The 20,251-nt window shown below is 45.3% G+C and overlaps 1 protein-coding gene across 18 annotated transcripts in view; it reads right to left on the reverse strand.

Annotated features, from left to right (window-relative positions):
- The window catches only part of TCEANC2 (transcription elongation factor A N-terminal and central domain containing 2), a 73,123-nt gene that overhangs the window by 14,707 nt on the left and 38,165 nt on the right, over positions 1-20,251 (reverse strand). For 10 of the 18 annotated variants that reach the window (XR_016211012.1, XR_016211015.1, XR_016211016.1 and 7 more), the window contains 2 exons: positions 12,261-12,454; positions 4,897-5,031 (listed from right to left, as the gene is read on the reverse strand). Coding sequence is in view for 10 of the 18 variants with exons in the window: in XM_089300588.1 (XP_089156714.1) it covers positions 4,897-5,031; positions 12,261-12,454 (329 nt within the window). In the remaining 8 variants the exon portion in view is untranslated. Of the gene's footprint in view, positions 1-4,001; positions 5,032-12,260; positions 12,455-20,251 lie in introns of those variants that run through there. The other 8 variants (XM_089300584.1, XM_002715968.6, XM_089300590.1 and 5 more) reach the window with 2 other exon arrangements.

Raw genomic sequence — 20,251 nt, forward strand, 5'->3', positions numbered from 1 at the left:
AGAAAACAGCCATAAACAACACGGCCTGCTTTCCAAATCTCCAAAGCACATCTCTGCAATCACTCTACTTTCTAACCATCACCACTGAAGACTTTCAGCCAGAGAGCGCTTTGTTTTCAACTTACTCTGGATTCCTAAGTTAGCAAACTCTTTGATTGATTATGAGGCTTCCTATGTCCAGTCTCTCTTCCTGCCCCAGCTTCTCTTCACAAAGCCTGTTAACACAAACCTGACCAGTTTCTGCTTGGAGTCAGCCCCAATGTCTTTACCCAATTCTCAAGTCCCTTCCAATCTGGTCCTGGGCCTAGGCCTGGCCTTTCTCTCCTGCCTCAGCTCCAGCCCCACTCCTGTGTGTTCCTCCTCTACTGCCACATTGATCAGCTTCCAGTTATCTCCATCTGAGTCTTTGCAGACCCTGCTCTCCCTGCCAGGCGTCCACTTACACCCTCCCATGAACTACTACTGCCCTTAGGACAGCACACAGGTGTCACCTACTCCAGGAAACATTCCCTGACTAGATTACATGGCTTTGTCTTACAACCACATAACCAGTCATTCAACTATTCAATCAATAGTTAAGGAGACCTAGAATGTATCAAGCTGTATTCCAGGTACTGGACTATGGCAGGGAACCAAAGATTCTGCTTTCATCAAGCTCCAATTGTTAAAGTGGAGGGATACACAAAATATAAATGTGAGGCTGGCGTTGTGGTGTAGCAGGTACAGCTGACGCCTATGATGCTGGCATCCCACATGGGCACTGGTTTGTGTCCCAGCTACTCCACTTCTGATCCAGTTCCAGCTCCCTGCTAATGTCTGGGAAAAGCAGCAGAAGGTGGTCCAAATGTTTGGGCCCCTGCCACCCACATAGGAGAACCCGATGAAGCTCCTGGCTCCTGGCTTTAGCCTGGCCCAGTGCTGGCTCTTGTAGCCATCTGGTGAATGAACCAGCAGATGGAAAATCTTTCTCTGTGTCTCCATTTCTGTGTGTCAAAGTGTACTAAACATTCTGAAGAAAAATAAAGCAAGGTGGAGTATTAAAGGGTAGTCGAGAGGGTAATTTTAGTTAGGGTAATTAGTGAGGCTGTTCTGATAAGAGAAATCAAAACCCTGAATCTCGTGAGGGGAGGATCATGCAAATTAGACATCTGGGAAATGAGCACTGAAATCACAACAGTAAGTTCAAAGGCCCCGAGGAAGGAGCATGCTTAGGATGCACATGTAAAACAGCAAGGGAACCAGGGGACCACAGGGGAGTGAGGTAGGGAGAGAGCAGGGAAGCTGTTGTGTAGCTGGTAAAGCTGCTGCCTACAATGCTAGCAACCCATATGGGCGCCAGTTCATGTCCCGGCTGCTCCACTTCTGGTCCAGCTCCTTGCTGATGACCCAGGAGGGCAGTAGGGGATGGCCCAAGTGCTTGAGTCCCTGCCATCCATGTTGGGAGACCCAGATGAAGCTCCTGACCTTGGTCTGGCTCAGCCCTGGTCATTGTGACCACTTGGGGGTGAACCAGCAATGGAAGATCTCTCTCTCTCTCTCTGTCTCTCCCTTTCTCTGTAACTCTTTCAAATAAATAAATAAATCTGAAAGAGAGAGAGAGAATGAACGAATATGTCAGAAAATGAGATCAAAGAGGCAGCCAGGGCTTACATCACTCTGGGTCCTGGAGGAGACAGTAAGAGCTCAGGATTTTATGCCAAATGAGATAGAAGCCTCTGGGAGGTTATAAGCAAGGAAGACATGATTGTCTTACATTTTTAAAGGTTCATTCTGGTTACTCTGTGGATAACAGACTAAGTGGGGAACAAAGAAGAGCACAGACATCTGGACGTCAGTAAATTCCACATGTATCTGTGGGCTACTCTATGGACAAATACGTTCCAAGTGCCTAAGATACCCAGTAAAACAGGCTTTCTGACTTCAAGGAAGTTAGTCTAGTGGGAGACAGGGTCCTAAGCATAAGCAAGGAACACAGGTACAGCAGAACACAAGGCTTTTACAGCAGGGGCCAGAAAAGGAATTAGGGAAGCAGAAACACATGACAACGCTCAGATGCTTCAAGAAATCTGATGCAGTCAGAAACTGCAAGCAGCCTCGTGAAGACAGAGGGTCAAGTTGGGGACAGAGCTTGGAAAGAGGTGAGAATGGCGAGGGAGGAGACCTTTATATTAATTCTTAGTAAAATTAGCCTAGATCATAGACAGCCCTGTACACCAAGGTTAAGGTGCTTATATTTTACCCTACATGTGATAGGGATCCACGGATGGGTTTCAGTGGAGAAGTGATGGATCACTAATTTTGTATTTGTATGTTTTCACTTTAAATATTTATTTATTTATTTGAAAGGCAGGATGAGATAGAGAGGGAAGCAAAGAGAGAGAAAGATCTTCCATCTGCTGGTTTCACTCCCCAGATGGCTGCAACGGTCAGGGTCTGGCCCAGGCTGAAGCCAGGAGTCTGGAACTCCAGATCTCCCACATGGGTGGTAGGGGCCCAAGGACTTGGACCATCTTCCTCTGCTTTCCCAGGCACATTAGCAGGCAACGGGATCAGAAGTGGAGCTGCTGGAACTCAAACCCACACTCTAGCATGGGCAACTGGTGTCACAAGCAGCAGCTTAATCTGCTCACCACACCACCAGCCTGGGGTCTCTAATTTTGCCATGTCAGTTTGTTTATCGTGTGGAGAGGCAACTGTGAAGAGGGCAAGACTGGGGTAGAGAGAGCAGTTAGGAGGTAAAGTAGTCTTCTGGGCAAGTCCTGATGTGATAGCACAGATGAAGAGGCAGGAGATCCCAATGTATTTGGGGAATAAAATGTTTAGGACATGGCTAGCTGTGAGTAGATGTGGGTTTCTGCTGAGCTCCCTGGGGTTCCTACCTGAAGACTGAGAGAAGACATGTTACATCTTAGATGTCCCTGCGACATCCAGGAGATAGCATCTGAAACTAGGGCTAAAGGTCTGGGCTAAAGATACAAACTAGAGTATCACCATATGATATGAGCTGGGGGCAGGTGTTTGGTTCAGCAGTTAAGACACCTGCATGCCATATTAGAGTGTTTGGGTTTAAGTCCCTACTCTGCTTCCAATCTGGCTTCCTGCTAATGCACACCTTGGAAGGCAGTAGGTAAGAGCCCAAGTACTTGGGTCCCTGCCACCCACATGGGAGACCCAGATGGAGTTGTGGGCTCCTCACTTTGGCCTGTCTGAGCCCCAGCTGTTAAAGGCAACTGAGGAGTGAAATCAGTAGACAGAAGATCTCTGTCATTCTGCCTTTCAAATAAGTAAAAATAAATTTTTAAAAAAGAAACTGTAAGGATGGATTAAATCAACCAAGGAGACTGTCTACAGTCAGAGACCTGGGTTCTGAATCTCAGAGCTGTAGCGCACTATCTGAGTCCTGAGTAAGTCACCATACATTTCTGAGCCGCCCTTTTCTCATCCCTAATTGGGTATAAAGGTTACCACAGTGCTGGCACATGGTACCCACTCTATTATTCTAGCGGGAAGCTGAGCAAGATGCCTCTGCTGGGGGAGCCTCAGGGGCTGGCGTGGAGCTCCTGCTCAGCAGCCCCTGTGCACCATGAAATGGGTACTCAGCAAACGGCTGCTGAACAAATGAGTGCATCTAAAAAGCTGAAACAGTGCTGCCTTCACGGAGCAGGTGAGAGAATGAAACAGGACTTTAAGCAATATAAAAAGATCCACGTAAATGTTAGCAAATCATCTTAGGAAAAGTACCTAGCACTGGGAAAGCTAAGACAATAATGTTAGCCCTTTCTCATCTATTCTTGCTTCTCAACCCTTTCTTCTTTTGGGGGATTTTAAATCTCCCCCTCTCCACTGGCTTCTTTTTAGATTACAGATTTGCTTTGGTCTCCTCTAATCTAAAATCCCTCCCTGGGTTATTACCTCCCTCACACTTCTGTCCCATCACTCTTCAATTTCACTAACTTAACCCTTTCTCAACTCAAAATACTTTTAAATGCACAAACCACTCCTTTTGTTTTAGGAAAAAAAACCCAGTTTATTATTTTTAAAAACCAAGTATCATTTACATAATTGTTCAAACAGGCCCATATAGAGGTACTTCATTTTAAATTATGGATGGATGTAGTTTTTTCGACTGCAATAATTCATTTCAAGAGAAATTTCATTATGTATCTTCCACTGAGCCCCAGACCAAGAGCGGCCGCCGTATTCAAATCAACCCCGAGGTGGGGGGAGCTGGAGGCCAGCTCCTCATTAGAAGCCACAGCATGGGGGCTCCAAGACCAACGCGGAAGGTCTTCCAGGGAGAGCTGAAACGTTCAGATAAGTGAGCTCTGGAAAGAAGGGTAGTGTGCTGGCTCTGGCAGGCTCACCCCTGGGGTAGAGCAAAGAGAAGCGAAGGGGAGTTCTGAGAGGCACCAGAGCTATCTAAACTCAGGGGGATGGAACCGAGTGAGCAGCAGCAGTAATTGAGTTTCAGTTACCTGCAGGGTGGGGAAATAAAGCAGTAACTTCATCTGCCTGACATGGGGAAGTTTAGAGGTGTCCTTGGCGTACTCACAGTGAAATCCATCACCCTTTCACCGTGTTGGGTGACGGCAACCGTACGGCGCTTCCCAGTGACAGCCAGTGTGCGTCCTGTTAGGCAGCGGCAGCATGCTACAGCTAATGAAGCATGTTCCTGCAGGCCTGTCTCCCAGGGCTCTCTGCTTCCTCCCTCTGAAGGAATGGCACCATGGGAAAATTTAGCACAGCCCTCACCAGCCATCACCCAAACTCAAAAGAGTCTTTGAATGGCAGAGAGAGGCCCATTTCCTCTCTGCCTGGCCCAGGGTTGGGACCGTCCCCGGGTCACTTTTTGTGGGTCTGTACAAACGTGCCGACCGGCAGCGAGCCGCTCTTCACCTGAGCCCGGATTTCAGCTTGGTGCTTTAATGTGAAGACCAGAGCTCTCACCGTCCGCCGGTATGGCCCATTAATGAGGCGGGAGCAGAGATGAAACGTTTCCCGCTCAATATTTTCAACCAGTAGGTGATCCATCTAAAAAACAGCAAAATTATCAAATTAGGTCCTTGCATTGCATAAGGATTAAAAGCAAGAGAGGCTGGAGCACTCTGCTCAGAGGCCTCCATTAATCAAGTGAAATTCAAGGACATCTACTTCCTGTCACAAGAGAAACAGGAAGAGCAAATTAATTCCACCCTGGCAATTAAGGAACAAGGCCATGTGCTTTGTGACAGGGACCTCATTCACAACCCCTGCCGGGTGGTAATATTTGCCATTATAACAGGAAACTGGCCTGAACTAAGCAACGGGTACTGGGCCCTGTACTTTACCAACCAGGAAATGAAGACCAAGAGTAATAAATCAGGGTAACAGTTTATACTTTGTGTGTGTGTTTAAGGTGCCTTTTAACCCCTTATAGCATTTTAGAAATGCTAGGTCTGGATCCTTACATGTGCATAGAGCAGTTTATAAATCACTTTTTGTAAGATTTATTTTATTTATTTGAAAGACAGAGTTACAGAGGGAGGGAGGGAGGTGGGGGAGAGAAAGAGAGAGAGAATGAAACTTCCATCTGCTGGTTCACCCCCAAAATGGCTAAAATGGCTGGGGATGGGCCAGGCAGAAGCTAGGAGCTTCATCCCGGTCTTCCACGTGGGCTAGCCCAAGCACTTGGGCTATCTTCTGCTGCTTTCCCAGATGCACTAGCAGGGAGCTGGAGCAGAAGTGGAGCAGCTGGGACTCAAACTGGTACCCACATGAGATGCTGGTATCGCAGCCAGCAGTTTAACCTGTCACTACAACACCAGCCCTCCATTTTTCACATTTAATGCTTGAACTCTTAGGATCACATTTACAGATAAGGAAACTGGTTCAAAGGTGAAGGGTCAAGGTCTTACAACTACTAAGAAACAAGTGAAACGGGGACCTAGACTCCAGGCTGCAAAAGTTCATGTTTCCTCCCTTTCACTACACTTACTACCCCCTCAATAGTCCAGCTGAGATGGGCTGAATTTAGAGCGACCCCTGTAGGTTCAGCTGATCAGAGCAGGCCAAGGGGATGGGATCCCTAGAAATTCTAGGGTAATGCCAGCGCCGCGGCTCACTAGGCTAATCCTCCGCCTAGCGGCGCCGGCACACCGGGTTCTAGTCCCGGTCACCGGGTTCTAGTCCCGGTTGGGGCGCCGGATTCTGTCCCGGTTGCCCCTCTTCCAGGCCAGCTCTCTGCTGTGGCCAGGGAGTGCAGTGGAGGATGGCCCAGGTGCTTGGGCCCTGCACCCCATGGGAGACCAGGAAAAGCACCTGGCTCCTGGCTCCTGCCATCGGATCAGCGTGGTGCGCCAGCCGCAGCGCGCCGGCCGCGGCGGCCATTGGAGGGTGAACCAACGGCAAAGGAAGACCTTTCTCTCTGTCTCTTTCACTGTCCACTCTGCCTGTCAAAATAAATAAATAAATAAATTAAAAAAAAAAAAAAGGAAATTCTAGGGTAATTAATCTGCCTCAGCCCCAAGCTATCCTGAGTCACAGACGGAAGCAAAGCCAGGTCTGGGATTTTGCTCATATGCTGTGGCCAGGCCAGGCTACTTGTCAGGGCATCCCAAACCTACCTTCCTCTCTAGGACCATCCCCGCTCTCCCCCTCCCCAGTGCTGGCCATGGCCCAGCTTAAGCACTCCAAGCTGTGTGCTGCACTGCCCATGCACCAGCACATGCTCCGTTGGCAAGGTATACTTTTCCTTAGGAACCACACTCTGCCTGTGTGTCAAAACATAGGCAAACAGCCTAATAAAAACACCCCAGCACAAAGGACGGATAGTTCTCCAGACTGCCACGATGACCTGAGCTTCCTCATTATTATCAGAAACCATGATGTGGTCTATATACTGCATTTGTCTCTGTTGGTAGTAACTTCCTGAAAAGTTCTCTCTCATTTCTTTTTTCTTCCATTCCTTCCTTCCTGACCTCAGCCACTTATTCAGGTATTTGTCTAGCACTTGCTTTGTGCCAAGCTCTGCGCTTAGGCCAAGGAACAAGCAGTGACCAAGGAAGGCCTGGCCTTTGGGTCCCTGGGGTGGGCGGTGGGTAGGAGACAGAGATGGAAGCGGGGACTGTAACAGCGCTGAGCAAGTGCCAGGAAAAAAGAGAGGTGCGAATGCTGGCGAGCAGCTACAGCAAAGCCGCCCAACTCACAAGGGCAGCACCTGGCTCCAGGAGGCAATGTTTAACCACAGACCTGGAGACAGAACAGGATCTGGGTGTTTGCTTCATGACGAATTCTCTAAGCTGTTCATCTCTGTTTTGTGTACTGTTCCATACATATATTGTACTTCTACATAAAAAGCAAAGTTTAAAAAGAAAATATGCCTCCCCCAAAAAAGGTCACTTGACATTTGATAAAATGTCCTAACATAAAAGACAAATAGGCAGTCCAGGGAACCATGGGGCAGCGTGACAGGTGCAGGACCAGCAGCGTGGTGGGAACAGGAAGCAGGCACATGACAGTTCTCATGCATGCCTCTTCTTAAGGGAGGACCAGTCAGAATGGAGAAAAATATGGGACATTAAAATGCAAATCACAAGGGAAAATGATTCATGTGCCATGTGTTAAGTCACTTACAAAGTGAAGAATGCCTAATTTATAACTGCCTTTGGGTAATACAAACCTACTCAGCAGATGAGTCCCTTCCAGTGTGTCCTAACCTGGTACCTCAGGTAAACCCCTTTGGTGAAAGGACCAGAGGCTCACCAAGACTTTGAGAAAAAAATTTTTTTTCTATGAGATATAACTATGTAAATGGGATTGGGAACAGGAATGTTGCAAGGAACCTAGGGGTTTACTGAGGGACCCAGATCCTTTCTTTGTGTTTCTCCTGATCTGCCTGGTCTCTTTCTCACATGCTTTGGCTCTTCTCTGTGGGTATTACTAACAGTTCTAACTGCCCTCCCCCTAGTGTACACATCTTCTCTAACCAACAGCTCTGCTTCCTCAAAATTCCTTCAACATCCCTTCCGTTTCAAGTTGTTTTCTTGGTATTTCCTGGTTCCTACTTCTCAGACACAGAGAATCTGATTTGTCTTCCTTATCTGCCTGTGCCTGTGTGTTGTCCAATCTTGGATGAACCGGCCATCTCTGGGGGAAAAACATAAAACATGATCACCTAGAGCTGTGCTTCTTCAAGGATTTTGGATTTAGTGGGAAATGGCCATAATCAAGCAGTGATGGCTGCCATCTGTAAGCTCTTTAAAAGCAGGGGAAGGAGTTCTTCATGTGGTTATCCTAACTGCAGAACTTCCCACACTGTTTTGTAACTATTTGTCTACCTTCTTCAGGGGAATGCTTGTGTCTCTAGGGCCCACACCACATTGAATCCATTTATAAATCTCCTATGTCTACCACAGGTACTGGTAAACAGTAAGTGCTCAATAAATATTTATTACATAAATGTCCTTTCTCCATACATGCATCTCTCTCCATTCCTGCTCTTTCAATAACATCATGTATGTAGCAGATAAAATTCCTATTTTATATGTTTTGATTTTATGTGTATTTTCTTGTTAGCAAAATCCTACCCATCTTACAAGGTGAGTCCAGTTGCCATTTCTTGCATGGAAACCACCCAGATTCCTGTATTAGATTTAACCACTTCATATTTTGAGTGTCTATACACTTGCTAATGCCACTGTCTCTGATTTAACTAATTTTAGTTAGTCCCTTACAGGCTCTCAGCCAGAACATAGTAGGCTTTAATAGAATACAGAATGCAACTCATTTGTTTGTATTCTCCCCTGGTAGTCAGCAGATCCCTACAAAACACTTGTTGAGTTGAATAGCTGCTGAAAGCAAACTTTGTGTGGGTTTTCCAGTAGCATGAGTGAATTTGTACATATCTGCCCACACTTCTTTTTGACCACTTGAATACATTTATGAGAGAGCTGGTCAAAGCCAGGGGGTACAGTTTGAGGCCATTAAACAAAGAAAAAAGTAGAAGTCCCACATGGGGACATACCCCTGACCTGGATCTCATTAGCACCATCTGACAACCAACTGAGCCAACCAGCCAGTGTTTCCTAACTCTTAATGATACAGGCTCACTCTGAGAATCAGGTTCATTTTTTTAAATGACATAATAGGAAAATGATCACAGGTTGGAGGTAGGAAGAAGAGTGGATAATGAGGAAGGGGAAGTAAGAGAATGACACCACAGGGGACGTTCATACGAGGAAAGATCTAAAAGACAGGGAGGAACAAAGAAGATCTGGAAGGGAGAAAGTAAAAGGGAATGGAGCCCCGGTTTCAGTGATGGAGTTTTTATTCATCTATCCCATTATTCCAAGAACAAGGAAATAATCCATGGATCTAGAAAGCAAGCTCTGTAGGGTAATGAAGAGATGTACCTTTAGTTGTGTATATATTCTTCATCTGTGGCTTTTACTATTAAAGGCTATAACTGAAACAAGAAAGACGGAAACATCTTTCTCTACAAAAATGCAATCGGTACATCTGGTGTTTGCAAAAACAAATGCTAGGATCAAATTGAAAAGGCTGTTTTAGTACCTGGGTTGGTAACTTAGCCCACGGTTTACTACTGCCCGATAAAGTACATTTATGGAGATCTGACGCTGACTTGAATGTACTCAACACTGTCAAAGACCAGATACTGGATTAAGTGGTTCACTGATTTGTCCTAATATGGAAATGCTTTAGATGATGATAGGTGCTAGAACTAACTTTATGTAAAAATGTTTGTATTTATATTCTTTGACATGCCAAGCTAACAAAAATACTATCAAATGCCATTTGTGCAAGAAAAACAGATTGGTTTTGTGGTGTTTTTTTGGCCAAGGAAGACAGTGAGATGCATATTTTTAATTTTTAAAATTTACTCTTTGGGAACAAAACCATTCAGCTGTGCTTAATCTTGATATTTCTTCCAATTACATTGGAAAGCACTAACGAATGTATCACTTTTTTAACTTTGCTTTGTAACACTTGAGTGCTTACCACTTGATGTGCCATTTAAAGGATAATTAATGGATAAACTAAAAGGATAATTATTATAGAGTTTAATATAGCAGGCAAACTGCTCATTAATCCTTGCAAGCATAGCTTCGTTATTATCATTTACTTAAAAAGATACCACAGGGAACTGGTATTTACCACCACATTAACTACATATTATATACCCACACTGTATGTTTCTACAATAATTTTAGTTCATATAAAAATAAACTTTATTTAAAATAGCAAATCTTGCTGAATTGATATTCTGACTTCATATTTTGCTGTTCTTTGAAAGGTTTAATATTCATTTTAAAGCTTCCTTTAAAAAAGTTACACAAACTTACAGCATATCAATTCACCAAACTGTCAAATAGACATTAAAAATTATAAACATGAAAAAATAAAGACATTAGGAAAAGATATACAAAATGACACTAACCGAAATTGATCAAGATTAAGGAGACAACACAAATATAAATAATTATGTCAATTTTCTGCAATGCCATTTGAATAATCAATAAAAACATCTTATAGAATATTTGGAATATAATTCGCTTTACGCAAATCTCAGATAACTGTAGCTTGTCCAGATTCATTGAAAAAGCTATAATAATTTACTAAAAAAGGAAATGCACGAAAATGTTAATAAGATTATGTCTTGGTGGTAAGATCAATGGTGATTTTCTTTTCCTCTTCATATTTTTCTCATTTTCTATTATACACTCAAATTTTAAAAATCTAAAACTTTCTTTTGTAAACAAAAGTAAATGATATACAAAAGGTCCGTTTGCTTTTTTTGTGTGTATAAATAGTTGAGATAGGTTAAAATATCTTTTCAGAAAATGTAGTAACAGATCTAACATTTAAGCCATATTTTTGAATTGCTTCTTTTGTTAATAATATTAAATGACTCCTTAAAAAATTTTAATAAGAATACCCTAGGATATCTTGGAGACAGGAAAAAATATATTTATGTCTGATTTTCCAGAATGTTAATTAGCTTACAAGACCTGTTGTTGATGACAATGACGATGAATATTACTGTTAATACACAAAAATCCCTCTCCTAGCAGGAATACCTCAAACCATTAATAACATCCAAACTGCTGGTTATGAAGATGACAGGAAATATGTCTATCCAAATGATTTTATGTCCAAGAACTAAAGATGTGGGTGTCGTCAAAGAAATGGGGGAGTGGAATCTTACACTTTTACCTTGCCACTGATATTCCAAAACATAGTCTACCCTAGAATTTTTACTTGAGCGGGAAAGGAAAGAAATTCTGATGGGAAGATAGCAACATTCATGAAATATCCTCTAACCAGCAGGCACACACATCATTTCTTTGTATAAACGGCTAATTCTTCCTATGACCTCACATGGTAGGAATTATATTCTCATTTTCCAAACAAGGAAACCAAGTCTCAGGGCTGGTGTCGTGGCACTGCCTGTGATGTCGGCATTCTATATGAGTACTGGTTCAAGTCCTGGCTGCTGTACATTTGATCCAGCTCCCTGTAATGTGTCTGGGAAAGCAGCAGAAGATGGCCCAAGTCCTTGGGACCCTGTCACCCATGTGGGAGACCCAAATGGAGTTCTAAGCTCTCAGCTTTGGCCTGGTTCAGCCCCAAACCTTATTTCCACCTGGGAGTGAACCTGCAGATGTAAGATCTCTGTCTCTCCCTCTTTCTCTGTAACTCTGCCTTTGAAATATATAAATATTTTAAAAAGAAACAAATCAAGTCCCAGAAATCGATTTAAGGCATCAAAACTAAAAGGTACTAGTAAAAGGGCTTCAACTCAGGTGTTGCTAGTTCTAAAATATGCACTCCTACGACACTGTCTCTCAGAATGCTTAAAGAATATCCTGTTTGAATAAATCCACAGCATTAAGATTACAAAAGCTAGGGACTGGAGTTGTGGAGCAATGGGTTAAGCCACTGCTTGTGACATCAGCATCTCACATCAGAGCACAGGTTCAAGTTCTGGCCACTTTGCTTCTGATCCAGCTCCCTGCTAGTGCACCTGGGAAACAGGGGAAGATGGCCCAAGTGCTTGGGTCCCTGATTCTCATGTAGGAGACCAGGATGAAGTTCATGGCTCCTGGCTTCAGTTTGGCCCAGACCTGGATGTTGTAACCATTTGGGAAATTAACCAAATGGAAGATCTCTATCACTTTGCTTCTCAAAATAAAAGTATCATGAAAACATAAGGCTCATTTATCCTAGAATACCTAGCAATCATATTCTAACCAGGACATTACCTTTAATTCCAAGGCTTCTGACAGTAATTTTTTGGCATTTTTCCTAAAGGACTCAGTTTTGGGATCACTTCGAACTTCAATAGCAGGTCTATCCAAATGTTTTTCAATGAAAGTTTTCCACTCAGTATATACTTCTCCGGCAAGACAAGCCACCTCTGAATCTGAGTGTTTGCGCATCTTGTTCACAGTATGACCTGGAACAGGGAAAGAGAAACTAGAGGTAAGGTTCTTCTGTAGTAATCTGAAAAGCACAGGACTAGACAGACTGATGTGTGGCTCTAAGAAACTCATGCATGGGTCCAGAGCTGTGGTGCAGTGGTTTAAAGCCCCAGCCTGCAGCGTTGGCATTCAATACAGGTGCGGGTTTGAGTGCTGGCTGCTCCTCTTCTTTTTTTTTTTTTTTTTTTTTTTTTTTTATTTTATTTTTTTTTTTATTTTTGACAGGCAGAGTGGACAGTGAGAGAGAGAGACAGAGAGAGAAAGGTCTTCCTTTGCCGTTGGTTCACCCTCCAATGGCCGCCGCTGCAGCCGGCGCACCGTGCTGATCCGATGGCAGGAGCCAGGATCCAGGTGCTTTTTCCTGGTCTCCCATGGGGTGCAGGGCCCAAGCACCTGGGCCATCCTCCACTGCACTCCCTGGCCATAGCAGAGAGCTGGCCTGGAAGAGGGGCAACCGGGACAGAATCCGGCGCCCCGACCGGGACTAGAACCCGGTGTGCCGGCGCCGCAAGGTGGAGGATTAGCCTATTGAGCCACGGCGCCGGCCTTTTTTTGCTCCTCTTCTGATCCAGCTCTCTGCTAATGGCCTGGGAGAGCAGTGGAAGGTGGCCCAAGTGCTGGGGCCCCTGCACCCATGTAGAAGACCTGGAAAAAGCTTCTGGCTCTTGGCTCTGGATTGCCTCAGCTCCAGCCACCAGGGCCATTTGGGGATCAGCTCAGCTCCGATCACTGCAGTGGTTTGGGGAATGAACCAGTGGATGAAGACCTCTATCTCTTTAACTTTGTCTTTCAAATAAATAAAATAAATCTTAAAGAAAAAGAAGACTGGTATGGAATATCTATACATAAAATATAATTAAAAAAAAAAAGAATAAACTCACTCACATATCCAAGGTTCTTGTGCAAATGAGACTAATTTCACAAAGGCTGAAACAACAAGATAACCACTGGGAAGAGCCACCAGACCAGCGGATGTGGTAAGTCATAAAACAGAAGCATGACCAACTGATTCTCTTTTTAACTGTTTATTATTTGCATTTATATCAAGGAGTGAGACACAGAGAGAAAGAGAAATCAATATTCCATCTACTAGTTTACTCTGAAGTGTTCACAACAGCTGGAATTGGGCAGGCAAAATCCAGGAGCCAGGAACCCCATGTGGCGGGGCTCAACACTCGAGCTGCCTCCCAGGATGTACATAAGCAGGAAACTGGATCAGAAGAGGAGGCAGGACTTGAACCAGGCACTCTGATAAGGGATACAGCAGCATCTTCACCCACTCTGCCACAATGCCTACCCCATATCAATAGATTCCTTAAAAGAACAAAAACAAAGGCATCAATTCCTTAATCTAAAAGTTACAATAAAAGAAAATTAATTATGCATTTTTCTTGCTTTTTTGAGTGTATTTCAAAAAGAAACAGACAGTTCTCATTGAGAGAATGTTCTTTATTTAGCTAATAAGTAGGGAAAGATTGACAAATTAGAAACGATTTTTGCACCTCCTGAAGAAATAATTCATTCAGTAGACAATCATCAGTCGATGAAATTATTACGTTCAATGAAAGGCTGATGGGGAAATGTAAAATGGGGGTCAGGATAAGCTTCATCACTTGAGTCCACTACTCAATGCCAACTTCCCGAAAAGTGGGACCTTCGGGCAGTGGAAGTACTTCATAGCCCTACCTATGAAGCAGTCTTACACCCTCTTCCCAAACAAGGGATGAATCACAATCCATTAGTCATTCGGAGCTCACTTCCAGCTTATAGGAAGTAAGAGAGAAACAGATTATAGAACAAATAAACAAATTCAGAATGTGGGATATTCCACAGGACTACAGACATGGTCTCTTCAATAGTCAGGGGCTTTTTTTTAAGGGATTAGGGCTAAGAACTGTTATAGATTAAAAGTGTCCTTAGAGGGGCTGGCGCTGTGGTGTAGTGGGCTAGTCTCCACCTGTAGCACCAGCATCCCATACATGTGTCAGTTTTCAAGTTCTGGCTGCTCCTCTTCCGATCCAACTCTCTGCTATGGCCTGGGAAAGCAGTGTTGGATGACCCAAGTAGTTGGGCCTCTGCACACACATGGGAGATCCAGAGGAAACTTCCTAGCTCCTGGCTTCGGATGGGCTCAGCTCCAGCCACTGTAGCCATTTGGCAAGTGAACCAGCAGATGGAAGACCTCTCTGTCTCTTCCTTTCTGTCTGTAACTCTACCTCTCAAAATAAATAAAATATTTTTTTAAAAAGTGTCCTTTGAATCCAAAGTACCAAGTAAGACATGTGATTCAAATCCCAGCTGGAACAAATCAACTGCTAAAAGACATTTTGAAATAAACAGGAATGTGACTATCTACTAGATATTAAATTATACAAAGAGGGCCAGCACTATGGTATAGCAAGTTAAAGTCCCTGCCTGCAGCGCTGCATCCCATATGAGTGCCGGTTCATGTTCCAGCTGCTCCTCTTCTGATCTGGCTCTCTGCTGTGGCCTGGGAAAGCAGTGGAAGATGGCCCAAGTGCTTGGGCCCCTGTACCCTCATGGGAGACCCTGAAAAGGCTCCTGGCTCCTGGCTTCGAATCGGCTCAGTTCTGGCCATTGTGGTCATTTAGGGTGTGAACCAGCAGAATGGAAAACCTCTCTCTCTCTCTCTGGCTCTACCCCGCTCTGTAACTCTGCCTTTCAAATGAAGAAAATAATTATTTTAAAAAATTATACTAAGCAATTATTGTAATTTTGTTAAGCATAATGGCATTGCGGTTCCAAAAGCAGGTATCCATATTTTTTAGAGTTACTGAAGCATGTGGAGCTGGAAAGACAAAAGGTCTAAGATTCTGGTTTTTTTTTTTTTTTTTAAAGATTTATCTATTTACTTGAAAGTCAGAGTTACAGAGAGAAGGAGAGGCGGGGGGGGGGGGGGGGGGAGGTCCTCCGTCCACTGGTTCATCCCCCAAATGGCTGCAACAGCCAGAGCTGTGTGGATTCGAAGCCAGGAGCCAGGAGCCTCTTGCAGGTCTCCCATGCCGGTGCAGGGGCCCAAGGACCCGGGCCATCTTCTGCAGCTATCCCAGGCCACAGCAGAGAGCTGGATCAGAAGTGGAGCAGTTGGAACGCAAAAGATTCTGCTTTAAAATAATTCAGTAACAACACAAAAACAAAAAAGGAAACAATCAAATGGGGCTAAAACTTAGTAGTCACTGAATCTAGATGATAAACATCTAGATGACAGGAGTTTGTGGCACTATTCACTTTATGTTTGCATATGTTTGAGATTTTCACAATATAATGGGAAAAAGAGAGGAAAGGTCAAAAGTATCGATATATAAAAGTACTTAAAAATAAATATCTACAAAAGCCAAGGAAATCAAGTAAACATTTAAAACTTAAAAAAAAAAAGGAAGAATGTAAGACAGATAAAGTCAACAGTTTTCTTAAGTCAGCAGCAACTAGTCAGAATACAAAAAGGAGAAAGCCCTGTTTAAACAAACTAGTAGAAACCACCCCAGTTAGTAAAACATCCACAAGAGCGGTGTGTGAGTGTGCGCACACACTTCTTGTGTACTTCCTAACTACTCAAGACTCTGGAATTGCTCCACCCCTGTCCTTCCACCCTGTAGCTAGAATGGCCTTTATTTAATGTCCATGGGTTTTCTTTTAGGGACATTTTTTCCGAGAACACACATTTGGCCATTTCACTCCTCTGCTTAATTCCTTCAATCACATATCCAAACTGCTATCTTTTCAGACAAGTCCCTTCACAACCTGCCACCCGCCCACCTACCTTCTGCTTCACTTTCCTCCACTCTCACGGTCAGCCTCATCTCAGCTACTTGTAGCTCCTAAAGTATTTGAATATTTTGTCTTGTTTCTTTTAAACACACACCCCAGCGAACATCCTGTTTTTCTCCCCTCTTTATCTGGCTTATTTTCTTTTCTTTTTTTTTTTTTTCGCCCCGACCGGGACTAGAACCCAGTGTGCCGGCTCCGCAAGGCGGAGGATTAGCCTAGTGAGCCGCAGCGCCGGCTATCTGGCTTATTTTCAATGAGCCTTAAGATTCATTCAGGGGACGGGCGCTGCGGCTCACTTGGCTAGTCCTCCGCCTGTGGTGCCGGCACACTGGGTTCTAGTCCCGGTTGCTCCTCTTCCAGTCCAGCTCTCTGCTGTGGCCCGGGAAGGCAGTGGAGGATGGCCCAAGTGCTTGGGCCCTGCACCCCATGGGAGACCAGGAGGAAGCACCTGGCTCCTGGCTTCGGATTGGCGCAGCGTGCCAGCCACAGTGTGCCTGCCGTAGCGGCCATTTGGGGGTGAACCAACAGAAGGAAGACCTTTCTCTCTGTCTCTGTCTGTCTAACTCTGCCTGTAAAAAAAAAAAAAAAAAAAAAAAAAAAAAGATTCATTCAGAAGTCCCTCTCTTCCAGGAAGTCTTCCTTAATACCCTAATTTTGGTTGGTACCACTACTCTAAGGTTTCTTAATACCTTGTCAGAATAATTAGTATAGTATGCTGTAATTATCTGATGAGTTAATCTTTTTCTTTTTTTTTTAAGATTTTATTTATTTATTTGAGAGGTAGAGTTACAGACAGTGAGAAAGAGAGACAGAGAGAAAGGTCCTCCTGTTGGTTCACTCTCCAAATGGCCACAACAGCTGGAGCTGCGCCAATCCGAAGCCAGGAGCCAGGAGGCTTCTTCCAGGTGTCCCATTTGGGTGCACTTGGGCCATCTTCTACTGCTTTCCCAGGCCACAGCAGAGAGCTGGATTGGAAGAGAGGCAGCCAGGACCAGAACCGGCGCCCATATGGGATGCTGGTGCCGCAGGCAAAGGATTAACTTACTGCACCACAACACTGGCCCCAATCTCTTTTTCTAAAATTTTTATTTAAATATTTTTTGAAAGATTCATTTTATTTATTTGAAAGACAGAGTTACAGAGAGAGGCAGAGACAGAGAGAGAGGTCTTCCATCTGCTGGTTCACTCCCCAGATGGCCGCAACGGCTACAGCTGTGCCAATACGAAGCCAGGAGCTTCTTCCGGGTCTCCCACATGGGTGCAGGGGCCCAAGGACTTGGGCCATCTTCTACTGCTATCCCAGGCCATAGCAGAGAGCTGGATGGGAAGAGGAGCAGCCAGGACTAGAACTGGCACCCATAGGGGATGCTGGCGCTTCAAGTCAGGGCGGTAACCCGCTGCGCCATAGCACTGGCCCCTATTTAAATATTTGAAAGGCAATTAGATCTATGTTGAGCCGGCGCCGTGGCTCAACAGACTAATCCTCCACCTAGCAGCGCCAGCACACCGGGTTCTAGTCCTGGTCGGGCCCCGGATACTGTCCCGGTTGCCCCTCTTCCAGGCCAGCTCTTTGCTATGGCCCGGGAGTGCAGTGGAGGATGGCCTAAGTCTTTGGGCCCTGCACCCCATAGGAGACCAGGAGAAGCACCTGGCTCCTGCCTTCGGATCAGCGCGGTGCACCGGCCGCAGCGCGCCGGCTGCGGCGGCCATTGGAGGGTGAACCAATGGCAAAGGAAGACCTTTCTCTCTGTCTCTCTCTCTCTCACTGTCCACTCTGCCTGTCAAAAAAAAAATGTTGATTTGCTGTTTCCCTCCCCAGATGGCCACTCCAGAGTAGGTGGCAGGGATCCATCTTCCATTGCTTTCCCAAGAACATTAGCAGGAGCAGTACCAGAAATGGAGTATTCAAGACTTGAGCCAGAGCTCTGATATGGGATGCCAGCTTTGCAGGCAGCGGCTTAACTTACTGTGCCACAATGCAGGCCCCTGGTCAGGCACCTCCTTTGCTCACCACCGTGAGCCTTGAAAGAAACAGCTGTGACATATTCATCTCTATCTCCAGCAGTGAGCACAGCGGCAAGAGACAGGGACCAGGAAAGGAAGCTGGCTGAACAAGAGATCCATATGAAAAATAACATGCATTTCTACTGTATTATACTGTACTATGAGATAGAAAGATAAAAACTAAGATGCCAATATAGAAATTAACTTGTAGATTTAGCGAAAATCTCAATAGGCTATCTTTATTAGAATGCAACCAAATGGGCCAGTGTTACAGTGTAGGTAAAGCCACCACCTCTGATGCAAGCATCCCATATGAGCGCTGGTTTTAATCTTGGCTGCTCCACTTCTGATCCAGCTTCCTTCAAATGATCCTGGGTCCCTGTGAATGTGCCTGGGAAGGCAGTGGAAGATGGCCCAAGTACTTGGGCCCCTGACACCCATGTGGGAGACCAAAAGGAGTTCCTTGGCTCCTGGCTTCAGACCGGCCCAGCTCCAGCTGTTGTGACCATTTAGGATTTAGGAAGTGAACCAGCAGGTAGAAGATCTTTCTCTGTCTCTGTAATTCTGCCTTTCAAATAAATAAATAAATATTTAAAAAAAGAATCCAACCAAAGATTTCTGTACTTTTTTTTTTTTTTTTGACAGGCAGAGTGGACAGTGAGAAAGAGAGGCAGAGAGAAAGGTCTTCCTTTGCCGTTGGTTCACCCTCCAATGGCTGCTGTGGCTGGCGCGCTGCGGCCGGCACACCGCGCTGATCCGAAGCCAGGAGCCAGGTGCTTCTCCTGGTCTCCCATGGGGTGCAGGGCCCAAGCACTTGGGCCATCCTCCACTGCACTCCCTGTCCACAGCAGAGTGCTGGCCTGGAAGAGGGGCAACCGGGACAGAATCCGGTGCCCCGACCAGGACTAGAACCCAGTGTGCCGGCGCTACAAGGCGGAGGATTAGCCTACTGAGCCGCGGTGCCAGCCTCTGTACTTATTTTAGAACTACATCTGGGCAAGAGTAAAAAACAGTATTCTGAAAAAGAGGAATTCTGAGGTACAATAAGCCTTATAAGGTATTAGAAAATATTATAAGGCAAGAAACTATTTAAAATTCCCACATTCCATAGTGCAGTGCCTGAGTTCAAGTCCTGGCTCAGATCCCAAGAGGCAGCAAGTGACGGCTCAAGTGGTTGGGTCCTTGTCACTCACATAGGAGACCTAGACTGAGTTCTTAGCTCCTGGCTTCAGTTTGGGCAAGGCCCAGCTGTTGTAGGCTTCTGGGGAATAATCAAGCAGATGAGAGGTATCTGTCTCTGCCTTTCCTCCTTTCAAATAAATAAAAATTCTTGGCGGGGGGGGGGGGGGGGGGCATTGTGGCATAGCAGATTAAGCTGCAGCCTATAATGCCGGCATCCCAAACTGGAGAGCTAGTTCAAATCCCAGCTGCTCCTCAAATTCAGTGCCCTGCTAAGGCACCTGGGAGGCAGTGGATGATGATCCAAGTCCTTGGGTCCCTGCCACCCATGTGGGACACCCAGATGAAGTTCCAGGTTCCTGGCTACCGCCTGATCCAGCCACACCTGTTACAGTTATTTGGGGAGTGATCTCTTTCTCTCTTGGTCTCTCTTCTCCCTCTCTGTCATTCTGCCTTTCAAATAAATAATAATAAAAAGAAATTAAACTGTTTTAGTGAAAATAACAACAAACTAATGGTTAAAACACTATTTAAAACTAAGTCATGGCTGGCACTGCAGCTCACTAGGCTAATCCTCTGCCTGCGGCACCGGCACCCCGGGTTCTAGTCCCAGCTGGGGCGCCGGATTCTGTCCTGGTTGCCCCTCTTCCAGGCCAGCTCTCTGCTGTGGCCCGGGAGGGCAGTGGAGGATGGCCCAAGTGCTTGGGCCCTGCACCCCATGGAAGACCTGGCTTTGGATCGGTGTGGTGCGCCAGCCGTTAGCGGCCATTTGGGGAGTGAACCAACGCAAGGAAGACCTT

Source organism: Oryctolagus cuniculus, chromosome 7 (assembly GCF_051225735.1).
Source record: "Oryctolagus cuniculus isolate XC-2025 breed Fujian yellow rabbit chromosome 7, ASM5122573v1, whole genome shotgun sequence".
In the NCBI taxonomy this organism is placed as follows: domain Eukaryota; kingdom Metazoa; phylum Chordata; class Mammalia; order Lagomorpha; family Leporidae; genus Oryctolagus; species Oryctolagus cuniculus.